The sequence below is a fragment of the Sturnira hondurensis genome, unplaced genomic scaffold (assembly GCF_014824575.4).
Source record: "Sturnira hondurensis isolate 20B ecotype Veracruz unplaced genomic scaffold, ASM1482457v3 Scaffold0025370, whole genome shotgun sequence".
NCBI classification, from domain to species: Eukaryota; Metazoa; Chordata; class Mammalia; order Chiroptera; family Phyllostomidae; genus Sturnira; species Sturnira hondurensis.
This window is the reverse complement of record NW_028098001.1, coordinates 6,163,160-6,187,202: the sequence shown is the minus strand read 5'-3', so window position 1 is coordinate 6,187,202 and position 24,043 is coordinate 6,163,160. Positions and strand designations below refer to the sequence as shown.

General features: G+C 35.5%; 1 protein-coding gene across 6 annotated transcripts in view; it reads right to left on the bottom strand.

Moving 5' to 3' along the window:
- The window catches only part of RNGTT (RNA guanylyltransferase and 5'-phosphatase), a 238,478-nt gene that overhangs the window by 128,897 nt on the left and 85,538 nt on the right, over nt 1–24,043 (bottom strand). For all 6 annotated transcript variants that reach the window (XM_037039285.1, XM_037039283.1, XM_037039284.1 and 3 more), the window contains one exon: nt 2,051–2,119. In XM_037039285.1, coding sequence (XP_036895180.1) covers nt 2,051–2,119 — 69 coding nt within the window. The remainder of the gene's footprint in view (nt 1–2,050; nt 2,120–24,043) is intronic.

The window sequence follows — 24,043 nt, the reverse complement described above, 5'->3', positions numbered from 1 at the left end:
AAATGTTTAAACCAGTGCTAAAGGTCCTGGCCAATATATGAAACTGGACAATTAGTAGAACTAAAAGTGTTCAGCAAGATCGTTGAATCAACAAAATAAATCAATCACAGTGTGACAGTACACCAGAAGTAGCAAACTTTTTCAAAGGTACTCTTTACTTTAAAAAATGAAAACTACTAAATATCTAAAAAATGGATTAACAACCATTAAAAACTTAAACTCAACTGAAGAACAGGAAAAGACCTGAGGAGAGCTATACCTTATTCATTCGATTTAACACTGTAAAAACTTCGATTTTCTCCAAATTAAAATCAATTCCAAATACACTCCCAACAACAATTTTTGGGTAATCTGACAAACTAAGTCTTAGATTTCTATGTTAAACAAAATATCCACAAATATTTAAGAAAATATTGGCAAAGAGCAGGGAGTCTTGCCTTACCAGATATCACTTACAAAATCATTGTCTTAGCAAGTGTGGTCACAAAATGGGAACAGACTAATAAACGAACCGACTACACTAAACATCACAGATACTTATGGTCAGGCCACTTCTCTTACATACCACCAAAATCTCACATATGCATGGGTCTGAACAGTGAGTTTAACGCAATAAAGTATATTTGAATTACCATTATATTTAGACTTTAAATCTTTCAGTCTAGGGAGATTAGGTCTGGAAAAATACTGAAACTTAAAGGATCTAACTTCCATCTTTCCTAAGATAGCATTTTCTACAATTTCTGTCCCTCTAAACCTCTAAATCTCCCCTCCATCTCCTCCTCCTTCAACCACAGATTTTCCCTTTATCTCTTTCGCAAGGAGGGCTGGAAGGAAGACAGAGACCAATCACATATCACATTTATCTTAACTTGCATAATAGCAGCATTTTACTATATACACAAAGCATATATACTGGAGTGTTCAATACATAGTGTTCAAAAATATTAGTTTCCTTCCTTTTTTTTTCAGGCACCTAGCTTAATGCCTCTCTATAAAACTCCACAACTAGCTAATGCCCTAATTTCTAAGGACAGAGTTAGTGATGGCAAAATGCAGCACATGCTGAGGGGTACCATAGGAAATACAACTCTTTCCTATAGAGCAGTGGCACTCACACTTGAACATGCATCGCTCACTTGGAGAGCCTGTTAAAAGCACAGAAGTCGCTGGACTCCATTCACAGAGTTTCTGATCACTAAATCTGGGCTGAGTGGCTCTTCTGGCAACTTTTTCGGTGGTACCAATGCAGCTGTCCACAGGCCACATTTGAGGAACACTGCACTATAAATGTAAAGCACAGGATCTCAACTGAAGGCAATTCTGCTCTCCAGGGGAAATTAAGCAGTGACTGGAGAGGTGGGAAAGACAGAGAATACTGGCATCTACATCTAGTAAGTACAGACTGAGTATGTCACTAAACATCCTATCATGCACAGGACAGCTCCCTCCAGCTGAGACTTACCATGCCAAAAATATCAACGGTGTTGAGGCTAAAAAACCCTGCTACAGAGTAAAACAAAACTTACTCCAAATAAACGATTTGACTGGTAAGTTGGTGAAAGTCCTTCAGTGAGTTTCAGAAATTTGACATGGAATATTCAAAATATTGTATTTTTCTTCAAGTATAGATAACTCTTTGAATTTTACTCATCCACAGCAAAATGAAGATTTAGAAATATTAACACTTAAAGGTATATTGGCTTACAGTAAGAAGTAAGTAATAATATAACATTATTGGTAGGTTTCTAGTAAAATAAAACAAATTAACATTCATTTTCAAGGACAAGAAAAATATTATATAAAAACTAGCTTTCTTAAAAAAGTGATCAGCCATGTTTATTTCTTAAACTGAGTGAAAAACAAAAAACTGTTCATTTCACTATTTTATATATTCAGGATAGATGAAATGTTTTATAACAGTTTGTTTCAGGAAAAAAGTGATTACACAAGCAATCCGCAATGAACGGTATGAGTCTGAGGAGAGTGTGCTTTATGCACACACGCACACATGCACATGCACACACACACCACACACATACAAACTTACTCCAGTAGGCTGAAAAATAAGTCCATCCATTTCATGGCTAACTTCTTTGGCAAAATTTCCTTCAAGTAGCTATAAAATAAATAAAATTAAATAATCACTTTTAAAGTATTTTAAACTTCTGTAATCTTTATAAAAACTTTCTTAAATTTCAAGAACTGAAATACAAAATGGGAAAGAGGGATGGTCCAGAGGAATATAGGTTAATATAAGTTTTTTTTTAATATATAAAGATTTCCATTCCATGGAGGGCTGGATACCTTGAATAACAGTCCTAATTACAACAGACAAAATGGTGAACAAAACACTAAAAGCATATTTTTAAATGCATTGCTGAGCCAGCAAAAAGGAATTTTAATATGGATTAAAATTTATTGTAGATTAAAAGCACTGGTCTCAATGACAAAGTAAAAATACAAACTCTGGGAAGTAATAAATAAAGGGAATTAAAAAATAAACACACAACCCTGACAGGTGTGGCTCAGTGGTTGGGTATCGCCCTGCAAAGGGAAAGGATGCTGGTTCAATTCCCAATCAGGGCACAAGATTAATTTGCAGGTTCAGTCCTGGTCAGGGCATGTGAGATGCAACTGTCAACATTTCTCTTTCACATAAATGTTTCTCTCCCTCTCCTTCTCCCTCCCACCTCCCCTCTCTCTAAAAATAAATAAATCAAATATTTAGAAAATAAAACCTGCTTGGGGATAGAGGGAAGGGGTGGGGGAATCCTCTGAGAAGCTGTAACTACAACTAGTTCAGGTATGGATAATGCAATTTGAAAATACATTACCTGCGTTTTCCCCAATCCCTCAAGCAGAAAAAAATGTAACCTTTCTTTTTTGTCTTACTTTGTCTTTTTTGTTTTTTTTTTAAATATTTTTCAAGCATAGAATTTCATTACAAGGGATGTACGGTAATAAATATAAGTAATAGTTTTCTCAGTATCTTATCTACTCAACAGCAGAGTTGTACACCTAATGCTCTCCTATTATTTCTGAGCAAGTAATTCTTTTTTTACTGAATTTATTGGGGTAACATTGGTTCACAAAACTATACAGGCTTCAAGTATACAACTCAATAAAACATCTGCACACTATATCATGTGCCAACAGCCCAAAGCACTGTCTCTTTCCAACCTCATTTTACCCCCGTCTGACCACCTCCACCTAGTCCCCACCTCTCTTTCCCCTGGCTATCACCAGCCTGTTGTCTGTGTCTATGTGTTATGTATATATGTTTTTTGGTTACTCCTTTCACTCAGTCCCCCATCCTGCCTTCCCTCTGACAGCTGTAAGTCTGTTCCATGTGTCCATGCCTTTGTTATTATTCTGTCAGTTTATTTTGTTCATTACGGTATTTGTCTTTCTCTGACTGGCTTATTTCACTTAATATAATACTCTCCAGGTCCATCCACGCTTTTTGCAAAAGGTACAATTTCCTTCTTTTATATATCCAAGTAAAATTCCATTGTGTAAATGTAACAGATTTTTAATCCACGATCCACATCCACTTAGGCTGTTTCCAGATCTTGGCTATTATAAATAATGCTGCAATGAACATGGGGCAGGGGGAGCATATATTCTTTGGATTTAGTGTTTCAGGATTCTCAGAATATACTTTCAAAAGTAAGAGCACTGGATCAAAAGGCAGCTCCATTTTTAATATTTTGAGGAAACCCCATACTGTTTGCCACCATGGCTGCACGGGTCTGCATTCCCCCATGCAGTGCAGAAGGTCTCCCCTTTCTCCACACCCTCCCAGCACCTGTTTGTTGATTTATGGGTGACAGCCATTCCATCAGGTGTGAGGTGATATCTCACTGTGGTTTTCATTTGTATTTCTCTAATGATTAGTTAACACTGAGCATCTTTTCATATGTCTATTAGCCATCTGTAGGTCCTCTTTGGAGAAGTATCTATTCAGGCCATTTGCCCATTTTTCAATTGGATTGTTTGGGGTTTTTTTGGCATTGAGGTGTGTAAGTTCTTTATAAACTTTGGGTATTAACCCCATATCAGAACTGAAAATCAAAGAGCAGGAGTAAAGATTCCTAAAAATAGGAATAAGAACCAGGGATAAGTCACCAAACTCAAAGTGACTAAATTAGAATAAAGTCATTGAGACTAAATTTCAAAGAAATAGTGAGGCCAGGCTTATAAATAAATCAAACCAAACCAAGCAAGTTGTATTAAGCAAGGACAATGGGCAGCCTTAGAGAGAAGAGTTTAAGTCAGACACAGTCTCCAAGGAAGAAGTAGTTACAAGGAACCAAAAAGAGTTAAAGACTTAGTTAAACATCATGGCTTGAAAGGTTTTATTTTAATAATTTAAATATCAAATACTTTTAAAACTCCTTTTGGTATTCTTTTGTCTCTAATATTATATTCTAAAATAGAATGCCCTATCCTTTTCAACTATCCCATTTTTTCCTCTTCTATATTTTAAGTAAAAGTAATTTATGAAATGCACTGGTGTTCATTCTTATGTAGGAAGTACTAAGGTTTTCTTAGATAATTTGTTGGATGGTAAAAATATAATCTCAATAAAAATATAATTTCATTCAGTGTTCCTTAGGGTAGATATTTCCTGGCTACCTAACAATGCTGGAAACCCACCAAGCAGCAGGATGCCTGGGGACCCAACGATAATGTAAACCTAGGTATATTAAGGTAAATAGTAGACATGATATACCAAGTAGCAATTAAAAAAGCATGACAGTATTTTATAAAATTTACTTATAAAATTTATATTTACTTATCTATGAATATAATAGCATCACAGACACCATCATAAATATCCTACAGAAGGCATGTAACTTTCCATTGGTGGAACTAAGATTATAATGGTGACTGACTGGCACTGACACTTTATATGTCTATAAATCAGGAAGTAATTGAAAACTAAATCATTATAAACGCGTAAGCAGAGAAAGATAATGCAAACTGACTTGAAATTAGAAACATGAGAAACAAAACAGAATCTGTAAAGTTACAAAACATAGCAAGGAATCTTTTAGAAATAATCAAAATGATAGCTTAAGACTACAAAGAAAGAAGAAAATGAATCTGCAATGTAGGTGGGAATGGAAATTGGCAACATCAATTCATTATATTGTAGAAAAATAATATTACTATACAAAAAATAATAAATTACCTCTGCCTTTCTGTTAGGGAGTATTCTAGTCACAGTAAATGTTTTCTGAGCAAAAATTCCCACATAACCCCAACTCATTGCCTCAGAAGACCCAATAGAGCAGCTTATATTTGCTGATTTTATTATCTGCTTTCATAACAAAATTTAAGATTTAGTTTTACCAACCCCCCCATATGACTCTTTATTCTTCTTTCATCTCCCGAAGTCTAACTTCTGGTTTAGGGTAAGACTATCCAGTGCTCCTATACCCTCAATATTCCTCTAATCAGTACAGTATCATTCTACAAAACACATCCCTTTTGCTCAACAAAAATTCGGTATCATTATCTTAATTTAAAAACAATGAATTGATTTCTATTATTTACTAATAATGCCTAAACAACTATCATATTAAAGTTGGTTAATCAAAATATAAATAGCCTCTGGAATACTCTCATTGGCTTTGTTATTAACCCATACTACTGCAATGAAAATTAAACAAAATAACTCTGGTAAAACCCTCTCAATAAGTTAGAAAATCTAAAAACAAAATTTCTCTAGAAAATACAGTTTATTATTTTGGGGGGTTGTTAGTCTTATTTTTAATCTCACAATTGAGGCATCATTCATCCATTCATTCATTCAATGCACATTTAGTGCCAATAACTGACAGCTGCTCTAATCAAGTGTTTGAGATTTAAAAAAGATCAGACAGTCTGATCTGGAAGAACTAGTGCCATGGTCTCAGAAGTCACAAACTCAAATGCTTCTACATGCCAGGCCTGAAGCAGGACTGGATATAAGATTACAGGGACTAGTGAGAAATATGACCAGCTGGAGAGGGCATCTTCATCTACAAGCAAATTCGGTATTTTTTAAATATTATATATGTCCTGTCTGGTGTGGGTCAGTGGATTGAGCACCAGGCTGTGAAGCAAAGGGTCGCTGGTTCAATTCCCACTCAGGGCACATGCCTGGGTTTCAGACAGGGTCCCCAGTAGGGGGCGTGCAAGGGGCAACCACACATTGATCTTTCCCTTTTTTTCTCTCCCTTCCCCTCTCTTTAAAAATAAATAAAATCTTGCTTAAAAATTTAAAAATTAAAAAAAATAAAAATTGTATGAGCTTAAACTTTCTGGAGCCTACCTAAATACACACAAAACAGTAATTTTACAATAAATGCTTTTAATAAAGATATTTAAAGATTCCTGAGGGGATAGAAAAGTAACTAAAGGAACTAAAAACCCAAAATCATTCTGGCTCCAGAGTTCACGTTCTTACCCATTTTTCTAAAGCAGGAGTTACACTGCCAGCCTAGGTTACATGCACCTTTGACATACTCTGATAGCACCTGTGCGTCTACCGAAGGATTTTCCTGTTTCACTGTCTGATTACCAAACTGAGCTGTGGACTTTTTAAGGTCAGGAATCACATCTTATTATCACTGTATCCTCAACATCTATTATAGTAATCTGCCACAGAGTAAATTCTCACATCAACAAACATGTGTTAAATAAATAAAAAAATGAATCGCACAGTGACAAGATTGATTTAAAAAAGCCAATATAAATGAAATGTATTGGTTAGGTAGAATACACATGGAATATACTATGTCCCAAGAAGTTGTGTAAAATAAAAACATTAAAATTTATGAGATGTTGAAAAGCTACTGATTTGATGTATGTATACAGATTATTAAAGGAGTAAGCATTTTTAAATGCGAAAATCACCATTCATAATTAACAACTTTCTCCCCAACCACCCTGTATTGCCTTCATTATCTCCCATGGGGGCAACAGTAAAAGGCTCCTAACTGGTCTTCTTGATTGTGGGTTCATTTCTATTCTCTAAACAATTTCTACTAACTACTACTAGAACTGACTTTCAAAAACAATTTGTTATGTCACAGTCAGATATAAAAACCCTTTAATGCACCTCACTGCCTAGAGTCCAAGTTTCCTTAGCATGCATTTTTTTAAGTTTTTTTTTCCAGGGCAGCCTCTAATAAATGTTTTTTTAAATGTTTATCCAGATTGCAGCTGGTAAGAAGTATAGGTGAGTATTTTCTTTGTGGATAGAAAAGCATGACCCATTAGTCTGGAAGAATACTTAGTACTTTTGGAAGGAATGGAAGAATAGAAGGAATACTTAGCCATAAACACATGAGAGAATTAAAAACAAAACTAAACTGTAAGAGTGGCTGGTCTGATCATAAGAAAAAGGAGAAAAATTACAGAAATAAAGAAACCAAGGAAGAGGTTTATAATTTGGGCATAAAGTGAAATCATATTTATTTGTAAAATATAATTTAAGACTTTCAAACAAAGAACAATATGGTAAATAGCAAAACAATCTACCTCATTCCAAAATACATACTTGGAGTGTGTTCTGAAGCACTAAGTCTACTAAAAAGGACATGGGGCCTTTGCCCCCCACTATGGGGAGTTGATCTCTAGACCCCTGGAATGTCCTGCCTGACAAGACTATCTGTGCTTGATGGAGAACCTAACAATATGATTCATGATGGGGCTGTGGAATATGCCCTATCAGTTCTGACCTTCAGAAAAACTGGAGACTAAATGTAGCCAAACCTCTGGAAGGGACTACAAACTAAAGGTCGGCCATGCAGACAGTATGTGACTGAACCACAATATAAACCTCAGAGTCCAAACATGTGGGTGAACTTCCCTGGCTGGCAATATTCTAATATTGTCATACATATCAGCCAGGAGTAGATAACAGGACAATCAGAACCTTCGCATTTGGGCCCCTCCCAGATTTTACTCCATATGGCTTTTATTTTGGACAGTTTTAACTTGTATCCTTTAATTACAATAAAATGGTAATCATAAGCATGGTGCTTTCCTGAGTTCTGTAAGTCTGCCTGGTAAACTACTGAACCTGAGGGACTCCCTGGGAATCCCAGATTTGTAGCTGGCAGGTCTGAAGTGAGGGTGGCCTTGGGTCTCCCATTTGCAGCTGGTGTCTAAGTAAGAGCAATGTTGTAGGGGACTGTGCGGTTGGCCTGAATTTACTGCAATAAAAGTTTTTACCACTGTATTTCTCTAATTGCCACAATTTAGACTGTCCTCCAAATCATAACTGTCAGCAGGAAAGCATACGACTTCCCCTGCTCAGCATTATCACCAAGAGGCTATTCAAGCCATGGTAGTCCATAGAATGATGCCATCACTGCCCTGTCAGTTAATGGGTAAAGTGACCCAGTTTGGCCACCACAGAGATCTTTAATGGACACTGAGTATCTCTGGATGAGGACAACCCATACTGAGATACCAAATGGCATTTATCTGTAAACTACACATGTTTTATAGCCCAATAAAGTACCAGGAAAACAGAAGGAGACTTTTAGAAATAAACTTTGTTTTCCACAATATAAAAAACATAAAACATTTCCTGTATTCTCTGTATCAACTTTGAGCATAGAAAGTTCAAAACCATAAAAATAGGACCTAAGATTTTTACCTAGACCACTGTATAAAATACTTCATAAACAAAATAGCAAAATGTTATACCTCTGTTACATTGATTTTATTTCTAATACTTAAACATTTATCAACTAATGCAGGAAAGATTAAATGGTTCATGATACTTACTTAACACCTTTAAAGAACACTTGCTTTCATAGCTGTATTGCCATTAATCTCTACATGGAACTTAAAATTCTCACTACTTCTCTTTGGTGCACCTACCTTAATATTCTCTCCCAGAGAGGCCCCATTCTACGTCAGCCTAGTGAGTCACACTTTTCTTCTCACAGGGCGCATGCATGTGCACACAGCATATGTGAACACATGTATGTCCTCAAAGTCCCTAAGCTATGATCAGGAAGTCTAAGAACATGCAAAAAAAGGGCAAATGATAAACATATGGAAAGACATGAAGATCCTTGTGAACAAAGAAAAGAAATGGACAGAACCAGTGGAAGAGACCCATAGTTTATGATGAGGTACCTGACACAAAATAGTAGGTTTCAGAGGTAAGGCTAAGTAAGGGGGTGTATTTTAGGTCTTGTCAGGGAAATGCACTTAACAATAACAGCACCAATCTGGAATTATTATTCTGTCATTCTGAAGTATATAAAACTATTAATCATTCCAGATTCTACTTGAAAATAAATTCCAAAAAAATCCTTGGGAGCCTCCTAGAATCAGTAATAAAATCTACCCTAATTATATCTTGATGAAACACTGAGGTACACTACACCAAGATTTAGAAAAGGAGACCTAGGTATGTAATTATTTAAAATTTCATTTTTTCCTGGATGTAATCACACCCCTGGAAAGGGGGGTGGGGTGAGAGAGATGAGGTGAGAGAGACATAAGGTGAGAGAGACTCTCATTATTTTCCAAATAGGAATATGAAGGCTTTATACTCTATAGCATAAATAAGGTGAGACATAAGGTGAGAGAGACTCTCATTATTTTCCAAATAAGAATATGAAGGCTTTATACTCTATAGCATAAATAACTCTAGTCTAACACGCCTAAAAGAATCCTAAACATATGTAAGCTTGTCACTTAAATGCATTTCTTCTCAGACAACTCCTCTTGCCCTATTCCTGGATTAAGAATACTTATCTCACCTCATACATACTAGACAGGTAAGACTAAAAAGCTACATTCTTGGGTCTCTTATAGTTTGGTTTTTCTGGTCAGCCCATCAAAAGTAAGAGGTAGCCATATTTTTTTCTCCACTTCCACAACCACTCATAGGCCTGTTTCTTGCAGACACTAAGCCCAACTCTGAACATAAACAATACCTAACTCATCCTTATTCTTATACCTCCTTCACCACCCTAGTCTATCCCCATGACCCCTGCTGTTATTACCCATTAGATTTGAAATATTTTATCTTTACAAGCTAAGATGATTCAGTTTTATTTCTTTTAACAGTTTATTTCATTTAACAATTTTATTTCTCCTATCCAAATATAATCTTTGTGAGGCTAGTATCATATCTAATTACTCCTGAATATTTTAAGCACCTAAAAACATACTAGTCAAATACACTATCATAAAAAAGTAGATAAAGAATATAAACTCAAGGCATCAGGTTAACCAGAAGCCTAATTTAACTTTATCCATGTGGAAACAAACATAGTCATCCCAAAAATTAATGCATATTTGCTGATAAAATAAGGCTATGAAGATAACAACCCATTCATTACAGGTCTTACACCACAGTTGAAAACTTGTTGTCATTGTGCTGCAAAAACTGTCATCAACAGGAGAAAATGGTTTTGGTATAATGAATACTGAGAATAATTTTAATGATATAAGTTGGTCTCTCCAAAAATCAGTAATAAACAAAATTTCACTATTAAACAAAATGTAATCACTATTTCTCTTCTAAAAAAAACTGTATTAGATCTCCAAAATCATTTATGTGACTAGAAATTTTTCTTTCTTAGATTCATATTCTTCTATTAGATTCTTCTAATCTTAGATTCTTCTATTTCTTCTAATAGAAGAAAAGTAGATCCTGTTCATTTGTTAAGTAAAATTATACTCACAATAAAAGTTTCAATGAAGATAATACTAGTTCTTTAATATCTTTGACCTATTTTTTGGTTAATAATTCAAGAATCATAGCAAAATATTGGGAGATTTTAATTCAGAAATATAGTTGTTATTATACCTGTGAACTAGAATAAAGTATTCATAAATTAAAATATTGTTCTTCCTTACCTTAAGTATCCCCCAGAAGTATATATTTATATATTTTTAGAAGATAAAGGGGGTAATACAAATCATCTTTTTTTCTAAAATGCCTTTTTAGCATCTCAAAGGAACTGCAGAAAAGAGAAGGACATTAATAGTAAGATCTCAAGTAGGAAGAGTCTTAGTATACTAACAGAAAAAATAACAGAGAAACCAAGATGAGGCTCAATGATAGAAGAGCTCCAAGACTGAAAGTAGCAAGTTCCAGAGAAGGGAATGAAGACCTTATGCAACTAATAAACACATGACTCACCACAATTCAGATCCAAAATATAGGATGTGCATTATCACAGGTAATGTGATAAAACTATTTCTAACACTTTTCTTTTTACTTCTGTATAAATTCCTAATCTTCTGGTCACATCCACCAGTTACTCTACCCTTAACCTTAATTTTTCAATGCCATCTATCAAACTCAGAAGACCTCTAGCACTTTAGTCATGGTCTACTTTTTTATGAGTAACACCATGCTGCTAGCATCCATATACGGACAATCCACCCAGAATCCTAGGATCCAAGTTCCTCCATTTTATCAACTCTACTGACATTTTCTTCTACTCTGCCTTATTCATCTCTTACACCACTCACAAAATTTGACTTAAAATGGATCATAGACCTATTTAAACCACGAAACTATAAAACTCCCAGAAAATAACAGAGGAGAAAATCTACACAGCCTTAGGCACAGCAATGGCTTTTGAGGCACAATATCAAAGTTACCAATGCATGAAGAAATAATCGATAAATTGGACTTCGTTAAAATTAAAAATTGTTCTGCAAAAGACAATGTAAAGAGGGGGAGAACATAAATCACAGTCTGGGAACAAATATGTGCAAAAACCCATCTGATAAAAAACTATTACGCAAAATATACAAAGAATTCTTTAAGCTCAACAGGAAGAAAATGAACAAATGAATTTGAAAATGGAAAAAAGACCCGAACACCTAAGACATACAGATTGCAAGTAAGCATATGAAAAGATACTCAACATCATATGTCATTAGAAAACTGCAAATTGAAATGACAATGAGACACCACTACACATCTATTGGAATGGTCAAAACCCCAAATGCTGGCAACACCAAATGTTGAACAGAATGTGGAACAACAGGCACTCTCATACATTGTGCTGGTGGGAATACAAATAGTACAGTCATCCTGGAAGACAGTTTGGAAGCTTCTTACCAAACTGAACATACTCTTATCTTATGACCCAGCAAGACTCATTAGGTATTTACTCAAATGTCCACACAAAAACCTGTACATGGATATTTATAGCAGCTTTAATCATAATTGCCAAAACTTGGAAGCATTAAAGATTTCCTTCTATAAGTAACTGAAAAAAATAACTGTGGTACATTGACAATGGAATATACAAGGGGGCACCGCCCCCCCAAAAAACGAAATTATCTTCTGGAGGGCTGGCCCCCTGTAGTACAGGCTTCCCCCACTAGGTGAGTGTTCTAGGAACCCATCTGTACCCAAGTACCAATGGGCATTGTTGTGAGAGGCTAAGTTCGGCTTCAGTGAATTTTTTCTTAAGACTCTTTCAACCATTTCATGATGGGTGATTTATTAGTGGACCTGCCCACACCACGCTGAGTACTTGGCAGTCTTTGACCAAAAACAGCACGATCCCTGTGCCCCACCCTCCTTATTCACCTGATCCCACCCTGAGCGACTTTCATTTGTTTTCCAGGATGGAAAAAGTCCTCAAAGGGAAACATTTTGCTGATGTGGAACAGGTGAAACAAAAAATGGCAGAAGCACTAAAAGGCATCAAAACTGACAACTTCAAAAACTGTTCTGAGCAGTGGGGGAAAAAAATCTCTATAGGTATATTACATCAAATGGAGAGTACTTTGAAGGTCACTGAAGTTAAAACATGTAAAAATAAATACACAATTTTTTATAAATAAATTCTGGATTTGGGGAAAGGAGGATGTAGGATCCAACTGACCAAACAGCACTCTTTCCCCACCGTTTACTATGTGACCTTTGTCATAATTCACGTGATCACAAATTTGTCCCTGCTTCCTATTTTGTTCCTAAATAATACATCTGTGTGCACTAAAATGTTCAGAGTAAAACTATTTGTAAGAACCCAAGATAGAAACAACCCAAATATCTATTAATAGAATGGATAATTACAGTACATTCAGATTATATTACAATAAAAATCATTAAATTATGTCTACATGTAACAAGAGGTTAACTGTACAAATGTCAACTGAAAGAAGCCAAACACACCAAATACATTATCTAATGTTTCTTTACACTTATATAGAGTTGAAAGACAAAACATGTGATACTTACTAGAAGAGAAGTGGGGACAGTGATAATCACTGGGGAGAAGGGGACAGAGGATAGAGATTAGGAGGGCATCCAGGGACTGTGGTATACTGGTAGAATTCTAGATTTGTGTAACAGTGCCAAAGATTTGTTCTCTCTGTGAACATTTTTGAAGTTACAAACTTGTAATTCATGTACATTTCAGTATATAGTATATAGCTATGAAGAAGTTTGTTTAAAACTCATGTGAAAAAAGAATTTGCTAAATTTTAGCATGCATATTCTCAATTACTGAAAAGCAAACTAAAATATAAGGAGTAGAATCAAATATACTAAAAAAACAAAAATGAATATAGAACATTTTAAAAAGCTTTCTAATAATACAGAAGAGAACAAAGAAATGTAAAGAATAAAAGACAAAATATACAGAATAAAAATATACATTAAGAATTTAAACAAAATATATAAAATAATAAGCAAAACTGTATTAAAAGAAAAGAGGTTAGTTAATATTTCTAAGCAACATACTAGTAAATAAAACTCTAAATAGAAAAATGTATCTCCTTTTTTGATAATAAAATTTGTAATGGAAAAATAAAAGCAATAAATATGTATTTTTTTAAATATTAGGAAAAAAGACAAAATATAATAGCCTTATGTAGAATGCTTGAACCAATGAATGTGAAGCTTCTCTGAAGTGAACTCTGAATGTCTTCCTGAATAAACATAAAACCATACCCAATTAATTAGATAACAGGATCATGCCATATATAACTACTTCAGTCAAGTTCTCCAATGCTTTGCTTGCACCCTGTGAAGTCATCATCATGGACTAAATTTTCTATAACTAAACATTATACAATATATTTAAAATAATACTGCAATAAGTAGAAAGTCACATAAAATAAGTAGTCACAAATCAATCCTACTAGAAATTTTATAAGTTATTTTAAAATTGTATTGCAGTCCAACAATAACACACAAGTTTTCCATATTTTACTTTTGGTAAGACTGGCTCAGCTTGGGGCATAAAAATTACTAGTTGTATGTTCATTAACCAAGCCATAAAATCCAACTAAATGTATACTATGTCCCTGATTTTCCTTACCCACTACAAACTTTATATTTCTTAGTCATGTCTCCATTCCCATTTATATATCATCTTTTCAGTTCTTGGGGGAGAACTGAAACATATATTGAAGGTTTTAAGAAAGTCTAAAAGTATTAAATATTCTACCCTTCCAGTAGTGTGATGAGGATAGTGAGGTTTTTCATTAAAAACATTAAGATGTAGTATAAAAGTTACTTTTAAACTCACATGCTGGAGGAACAAAGATAAGTACCTTCCATCATTTCAACAATGACCAAGAGAGGGTTCAGTTATTCTATGCAACTGGAAAAAGCAAAAGCTATTATTTAACTTTAGTCTTTCATTTAAAAACTCTAAAAAATCTATTTGTTCGGGCACTAAAACCAAAGTACTGGCCCACACTGATGAGAATTACATACTTTTTTAAAAGTGTTCAGTTGAATTTGAAGATATTTGTGTGATATATCAATCTTGTGCTTTTGTTAACCTACAGTAGATTCACAACCAGAGCTGGTTAGAACAATTATTCTATCACACATTGTAGAAAAGAAAGAGCCTCTTAATCAATTTAGAGGCTAATAATCTTTTTTTCTAACTCTACTAAGATGCATCTCCTGAATGTTAATTGTTAAAAAAATTGAACTATTATATTGAGCAAAAACAGAAATTATCCCACACCACAATGTGAATTTTCCATAGAAATAGTTACAATATATGTGGCATAAGACATAATAATTTCTTCATGTTTCAGTGAACAAGATTTACTAAACCAAAAAGTGTTTTCTGGGACAACAGAAACTTCAGGATCACAATACAAAGCAATTAAGAATTCTCTTTATTACATATTACTGTGATTTTCTTAAATTTTCCTCTGAAGTGGTAAATGAATAAGACTGAAAGGATCCATCAGCCCACATTCAGTTTCAATAATGAATGATATTAATGCAAAACTGAACACTAGAAATATGAGATTACAGAAAGTTATTCTTATTTTATCTTGCATCTACTTTTAAGTAAAACTAGTTTCATTATTATATCTGTAATTACACAAAAACTAGGCATAATCATTGAAAACCTCTACCTGTAAACAACAGACCTTCACATTTAGGCAGATTCTTTCTTCTCTTTGACCACAGTTATAATAAGAAACTCTCAAACGTTACTTTTCTTTTATTATGATACAAAAAAAAACACAACACTGATAAAGTAACAGAACGTCTGTATATACAAATAATAAACCTTATGGCTAGATTTTCTTTATGAACTATTTTAGTCTTGGACAAACACTGAAGAACTATAAACTTATTTTTAGGTATAAAGTAAAAAAGTAAGGAAGAGATAATACCTAAGAAATAAATCTGAATGGCAGGTGAAATACATAAATATAAGTAAACCTAAATTTCCTGCCCAGCAAAGTATGCAAAAAAATTATAGGTGAATACTTATCAAATTTTTACTAAATAGATGACTACATGCCCTTGAAAAATTAAATGTAGTAAAAGAATAGTTTTTGTCATTCTTTGTTTAATCCTCTCAACAGTTATTAGAAAGGTGATCCTCATATACAGAGTGGGGCAAAAGTAGGTTTACATTTGTTCATATAAATAACAACAACAATTAATAATACAAGAAAAAACTCTGTGTTCTGCACACTCACACTGTATACCTACCATTGCCACACTTTATTTTACTCTTTCATTCTACATAGCAAACATTTTATTTTCAAAACAATAAACATCATTGTAAAAATATTTTCCATACAATTTCAGTTAACCNACAGTTATTAGAAAGGTGATCCTCATATACAGAGTGGGGCAAAAGTAGGTTTACATTTGTTCATATAAATAAAACAACAATTAATTAATAATACAAGAAAAAACTCTGTGTTCTGCACACTCACACTGTATACCTACCATTGCCACACTTTATTTTACTCTTTCATTCTACATAGCAAACATTTTATTTTCAAAACAATAAACATCATTGTAAAAATATTTTCCATACAATTTCAGTTAACCCAATCAAACTGCACATGAAAATATGACTCCAACAACAGAAAAGCAACAAGATATTGCTTGTATCTTTCAAGAGGTTACTAGGTCACTTCACTTTTTCTCTCTTTTTTTAAAATGTATTTTATTTGTGTGTGTGTGAGATGGGGTGGGGGAAGCACAGTATAAAAGTGCACTAGTTGAAAAAAGACAGGAGGAAACCAGACAAAAGAATAAATTGGAAAATATAATATTCATATACTCCATCTGCTCAGAAAATCATACAGTAAGAGTACAAAAAAATACTGCATTACATTCTAGCACAGTCTCAGCCAAACAACTCCATGAACATCGCTGGCAACTAAAATTTAGAGAGGGCAGAAAAGAACAATCTACAATCCTTGTCAACTAACAAATACTAGAACTAAATGAATCTTTCATTATTCAAGGAAAAGAAGTAGCATCATCATGAAAACATATAGGAAAAATAGAACTTTAAAAATAAATTCCATTTAAAAACTCCATTAAAAAGAAATAAAGTTTTAGAAAAGTTTTATATATCAGTAGGATGCCAGAGAACAAAACCTCTCAAGAAATAGAAAGAGCAAGTAAGAAAAAAAAACTAGGTAAGAAGAAAAAAATTACAAAATGGGATGAAAGGGAAGGTTAATAAAGCAAAACTATTACAGAAAAAAGGAAAAGAACCACTTTAGAGAAAAGAAAGTGGCATTAAAGAAAATCATGTGTTCCAATATTAAGATTTTTCAGAATGCAGGAGGAAAAATAGAAAAAAATTAAGACATCATATTATATAATCATTATCCAAGATAAAAATTTTAAGTATGTCCAAAGAAACCAGAACACTTAGGACTGATTCAAGTGGACTTCCAGCCAAGATGAAGGCATAAGTAGATGCATTTTGCCTCCCTGCACAACCAAAAGAAGGACGACAAATTTAAAATAAAAAAACAACCAGAACTGACAGAAAAGCGAACTGTATGGAACTCCAACAACCAAGGGGCTAAGGAAGAAACATTGGCCCAAACTGTTAGCAGGGGCTGAAACTGGCAGCCAGGGTGGAGAAGACGCTCAGCAAGGCAACAGGGGAGCACTGAGTGAGCGAGGCGGTGGATGGTGGTCCCACATTTGTGTGCAGATAAACCAAGAGGAACAACTGGGAAGAACACACCCAGGGTTAAACTCAGGAAACAAAAACTTCAAAACCTCTGGCTGTACAAATCTGTGGGGGTTGTGGCAGCAGGAGAAACTCCCAGCCTCACAGGACTTCACTGGAGAGACTCACAGAATTCCAGAACACACACAAGGCCACCCACCTGGGAACCAGAACCAGAAGGGCCCAATTTGCTTGCAGGTAGCAGGAGAAGTGACTGAAAGCCAGCTAAAAACCAAACAAGCAGCACTGTTAACTCTTTGACCCCTCCCCCATACAGCACCACAACCCAGCAATGTGGGTTTCCCTGTCCTGGTGAATACCTAAGTAAGACTCCACCCTTTACAACGTAACAGGACCATCACGACAAAGAAAGATGACCTAAATGAAAGAACAGATCGAAACTCCAGAAAAACAACAGAGCAATAAAGGGATAGACAACCTATCAGATGCAGAGTTCAAAACACTGGTAATTATGGTGTTTACCATGAAGAAATAAGATTGAGTATGGTCACAAAATACAGAAAAAAGTGAAAGCTATGAAAAGTCAAATAAAGGAAAATGTTCAAGGAACCAACAGTGAAGGGAAAGAAACCAGGACTCAAATTAATGATTTGGAACAAAAGGAAGCAATAAACATCCAACCAGAACAGAATGAAGAAACAAGAATTCAAAAAAATGAAGAGAGACTTAGGAACCTCTGGGACAACTTTAAACATTCCAACATCTGAATCACAGGGGTACCAGAAGGAGTAAAGGAAGAGCAAGAAATCAAAAACACATCGAAAAAATGATGAATGAGAACTTCCCCAGTCTGGCAAAGGAAATAGACTTCCAGGAAGTCCAGGAAGCTCAGAGAGTCCCAAAGAAGTTGGACCCAAGGAAGCACACACCAAGGCACACCATAATTACATTACCCAAGATTAAAGATAAGGAGAGAATCTAAAAAGCCAGAAAAGAAAAGAAGACAGTTACCTACAAAGAAATTCCCATCAGACTATCAGCTGATTTCTTAAAAGAAACCTTGAAAGCAAGAAGGAGCTGGAAAGAAGTATTCAAAGTCATGAAAGGAAAGGACCTACATCCAAGATTGCTCTATCCGGCAAAACTAACATTTAGAATGAGAGGGCAGATAAAGTGCTGCCAAGGTAAGGTCAAGTTAAAGGAGTCCATCATCACCAAGACCTTATTATATGAAATGTTAAAGGGATTTATAAAAGGAAAAGAAGATCAAAACTATGAACAGTAAAATGACAATAAATTCACAACTATCAACAACTGAACCTAAAGAAGAAAAAAAACAAAAACAACCTAAGCAAACAACTAGAACAGGAACAGAATCACAGAAATGGAGATCACATGGAGGGTCATCAGCAGCGAGGAAGAGAGGGAAGAATGGGGAAAAGATACTGGGGATAAGAAGCTTAAATGGTAGATACTAAATAGAGGGAAGTTAAGACTAGCATAGGAAATGGAGAAGCCAAAGAACTCGTATGTACAACTCATGGACATGAATTAAGGTGGGCAGCAAGGGGGGTGGGGGGGGGGGGGGGCGGGGAGGTGCCAAGAGGAGGGGAATAAAGGGGAAAGAAAAAATGGGACTATTGTAATGGTATAATCAATGAAATATACTTAAAAAATAACGGATTCAAGTACAAGGGGCATTTAATAACCACATCCTTTTTGAAAATGTACTTGATTTAGAACTGTAGTGAAAGATGGTATATACAGGACTTCCGCCAAGATGGAGGCGTAGGTGTAAAACCTGTGCCTTCTCCCACAACCAAGTTTGAATACAAACTTGGAGAACAAAGATGCAGCCAAAGAACAGAAAATTGAACTATATGGAAATCCAACAACAACAAACGGTTCAACTGGACGGGTAAGAGGGGCGGAGCCAGCAGTGGAGCGTGGACAAGCAAGAGAGATCCCCTGACCCCAGGCACCCAGGCAGCCCCGTGTCAGGCTGACCCAGTGAAGGCTCGGGGTGGCGGGCTGGCTCACACCTTCGAGTGCAGATAAACCAGCAGCGGAGTGAGCAGTGAGACAGACCCAGCAGCAGGCTGACCGTGGTCGCACATTTGCGTGCAGTGGGATGGACTGCACGGCTGGGCGGTGGTGGCGGGAGGCAGCAGAGAGGGCCTGCCATTGCTTTCCTTTGGCCCTGACCCCACATACAGCATCACAACCCAGCCACTGAGTGGCCAGGCCCTGGTGAACACCTAGGGCTCTGCTCCTCATACGTAACAGGCACCAACAGTTCAAAAGATGGCTCAAGAAGAACTCAAAGCCCCAGAGCCCATAACTCTAAGCGACCAAGACATTGCCAGCCTCTCAGATGCACAGTTCAAAACACTGGTCATCAGGATGCTCACAGAACTGGTTGATTTTAGCCACAAATTAGAGGAACATATGAAGGCTAAACTAATTGAAATGAAGGGAAATGCACAGGAAACCAAGAGTGATGGAAAGGAAACTGGGACTCAAATCAAGGGAATGGACCAGAAGGAAGAAAGAAATAACCAAACAGAAAAGAAGGAAGAAACAAGAATTCAAAAAAATGAGGAGAGGCTCAGGAACCTCCAGGACATCTTTAAATGTTCCAACATCCGAATTACAGGGGTATTCGGTATCTTCCCGAATTAAGGGGAAGAGGAACAGCAACAAGTGGAAAGCTTATTTGAACAAATAATAAAGGAGAACTTCCCCAGTCTGGCAAAGGAAATAGACTTATAGGAAATTCAGGAAGCTCAGAGAGTTCCAAAGAAGTTGGACCCAAGGAGGAACACACCAAGGCACATCATAATTACATTAGCCAAGATTACAATAAAGGAGAGAATCCTAGAAGCAGCAAGAGATAAGGGGACAGTTACCTACAAAGGAGTTCCATCAGACTGTCAGCGGATTTCTCAAAAGAGACCTTAGAGGCAAGAAGGAGCTGGAAGTATTCCAAGTCATGAAATCCAAAGACCTACAGCCAAGACTGCTCTATCCAGCAAAGCTTTCATTTAGAATAAAAGGACAGATAAAGTGCTTCTCAGATAAGATAAAATTCAAGGAGATCATCATCACCAAGCCCTTATTATATGAAATGTTAAAGGGACTTAGCTAAGAAAAAGAAGATAAAAAATATGAACAGTGAAAGGAGAGCAAACTCACAGTTACTAACAACCACACCTAAAACAAAAGCAAACCAAGAGGACAGCTAGATCAGGAGCGGAACCACAGAAATGAAGAACACATGGAGGGTTAGCAACAGGGGAGTGGGAGGAAGAGAAGGGGGGAGAAGATACAGAAAATAAATAGCACAGACGGTACGTAAAAAATAGGGGGAGGGCAAGAATAGTAGGGGAAATACAGAATCTAAAGAACTTGAGACACGTGGTCATAAACTAAAGGCGGGAAGGGTGGGGAAGGGGATGTGCAGAGTGGAGGAGAATGAAGGGGGGGAATAGAACAACTGTAATGGTATAATCAATAAAATATATTTTTAAAAAGATGGTATATACTTTACCCTCCCTTTTAAAATCCAAATGTGTTTATTGATTTTAGAGAGAATAAGAGAGAGGGAATGGGAGAGAGAGAGAAACATTGATGAAACAAAGAAACATTGATCAGGTGTTTCCCCTATGTGCACCAGCTGGGAATTGAACCGGCAACCTAGGTATGTGCTCTGACCAAAGATCAAACCTGCACCCTCTTGGTGGACAAGATGCCACTCAACCCAACTGGAGCCACCAGGTCAGGGCTATACTTTACTCCTTTTAACCAGAGACACCAACAAAATTACACGAATGAAACTGATCCAGAACAATAAAAAATAATTGGAGAACCATAAGAAGATGATAAAGATTTCCATATATTTCTGAAATACAGAGAATAGAAACCTGCTGACAGACAAACCATAACAAAGGAGGAAATGTCACTGAAAGAGAGGAGAGAGCTGACCATCGGTAAAGTGACAGCTGAGGAGAACAACTCTGAAACTATTAGGCCATCAAACAAGAGCAGTAAGGATTAAGCATCACTCACCTATTACATTTGGAGCTTTCTGCCATCTAAACAAGTATGTCCTGATGAACAGTTTGGGACATTTTGACTTGAAATACTAGCTAGTAATGCTTACAATTTCCCTCATCTAACAATAGCAAAATAAATTCCAATGACACATAGGAATATGTGTCACAGGGAAAATGAGCTATTTATACTTTTTAAATTTCTTTAGTCAAAAGTAAATTGTATGATATAAAAGAACTTAACATCATCTCTAAGAAAATCATAAACCTGCCCACTGCTTTGATCAAATGTGAGGCTTTCAAATTACTGTCTTGAAATTGCAGCTTTCTCCTTCTCCTCCTGGAAATCACATCTAAGCAAAAAGGAAAGATTTTGATTTTTTTATCAAAGGGACTTTTTAAGTAACCCCAGCTTTCTGTTTAACTCAGAGGTAAATATAATCTACAGACTCTGAAATACCAGAAACCTAAAGAGAAAAAGGTCTAAGAAAACTTCAGAGTATGGCTGGAAACTGAACAAAAATATACTCCCTAAATGTAAACAGCTTGCGCTTAAATATAAAAGCTAATTTCAATGTTTTAAACACTGAGTAGAAAATCAGGGTGAAAGGGCTGGGAACAGAAGCACTTCAGCTCCTGGACTAGTTTAGAGCAACAGATTTGGCAAGTCTGCTTAAAAGAATCACACAGAAAAGGCACACTGCCTAGAGCAATCCTGGTTCTACAGCAGAAGTGAAGCTTTTGGTAGCATAATCTAAGATATCACTCCCCAAACCCCCCTCACATAGCAACCTCGTGCAAATAACTGACCAGGAATGTCTAATTTACTTAAAGATGAGTAATATTAATTTAAGAGAACTAACATGGCATTGATACAAAAATACCAAATAAAAAGGTAGAAATGCAATACTAACAGAGAGCAGACTTGGCAGAAAAATACTGCCGTACAATGCATGAAAATTATTACCAAACACCTTTACATGACTTTAAAATATAATTCTCATTGTTATAAAGAAAAACAACAAAGCAATAATGTAAAGTCTTAAGGAAAAAGATGGCATAACAACTGTTATTTTACTCAAAATAAAGGTAACATAAGAAAACACAAGAAAAGTTTAAGGGAAAAAATGATCATCACACAGCAATGAAGGCACAAAAGAGGATATTATTTCAAGGACCCAATAAAATGAAGTGAAACGAAGGAAAGAGAGTTTTAAGGACGAGGGCATCAATATTAGATTTAGAGCAGAGATTCTCAAAAGTAGTCCCTAGACCAGCAGTTTCACTCAGGAATTTGGGAGAAATTGCAAATTTTCAAGCTACCACGGAGCTACCAAAATGAGAAAGTCTGGGAGTAAAACTCGACAATCTGTTTTAACAGCCCTCTAAGTAATTCTGATGCACAATGAGAAGTTTGAGAACATCTGCTTTGGAAGATGGAAGAAGGGATGTAGTATGAGCATAGTCAGAATGCCCAAAGAAGGAAACCAAACAATATAACATTATAAATATTTAAAGATACTAGTCAAGAAAACTTCAAACCTGAATCTACATATTAAAAGGGCATAAGTGTCACACTAAACTGACCTAGCACAGTCAATTCTAAGACATACCAAGTAAATTACTGAACTTGAACAATGAAGAAATAATCTTTTGAGCAAAAAGACAAAAAGGTTAAGTTAATTGAAACAGGGGGTGGGGGGAAGCTTCACAGCAACATTAAATGGCAGAAGATAGTGGAACAACACTCACCAGTTCAGTTGATATCCTTTCAAATAACCCTTCAAAAGTAAAGGTTATAAGCAAATATTTTCAAACATGAAAGAATTAAGGGACCACTGTTCTCAAGAGGTATTCTTGAGAAAACTACTAAATTTCAGCCATGCAAGAAATAGCTGACATGGGAAAGGACTACGGTTCTAAACCATGAAAGAGTACTTAACTGTGAGAGAGAAAGAGAGAGAGACATAAAATCATCTACCCTAAGAATGTGAAAATATAAATAAAAATTGAGAGGAGAAAGAATAAACTGGGAGTCCAAGTGTCTAATTTAATGCTAGTAAATCAATAGAACATAAGCATATTGGCATATTACAGGAAAGTAATATTCATTAAAAAGTAAGACTAGAGAAATGGGAGTAAAAGAAAGAGGGTGGAAACATATGCCACTTACAGCATTCATAGGTAAAAATGTAACAGGTGCTATATAAAGAAATACAGAACTAAAGATATCATATAAAAATATAATTTATGAACCAAACAACTAGAGTGAAAATACAGACCATGCAAAAACATCAGAAAACTACAAACACACTGCACTCACACACATTTCAACAGCAGAATGAAAGATTTATGCTTAACTATAAATATAGAAATGAAACATAATGACAGTATTGATACCCAACATATCTGTTAAATGGATAAATGTAAGTGGAATAAATCACTTTAAAAATAAAAGTTATACACATGTCCACATGAGAACTTGCATTCAAATGTTTACAGCAGCATTATTCATCATAACCAAAAAGTGGAAATAAATCAAATGTCCATCAATTAAAGAAT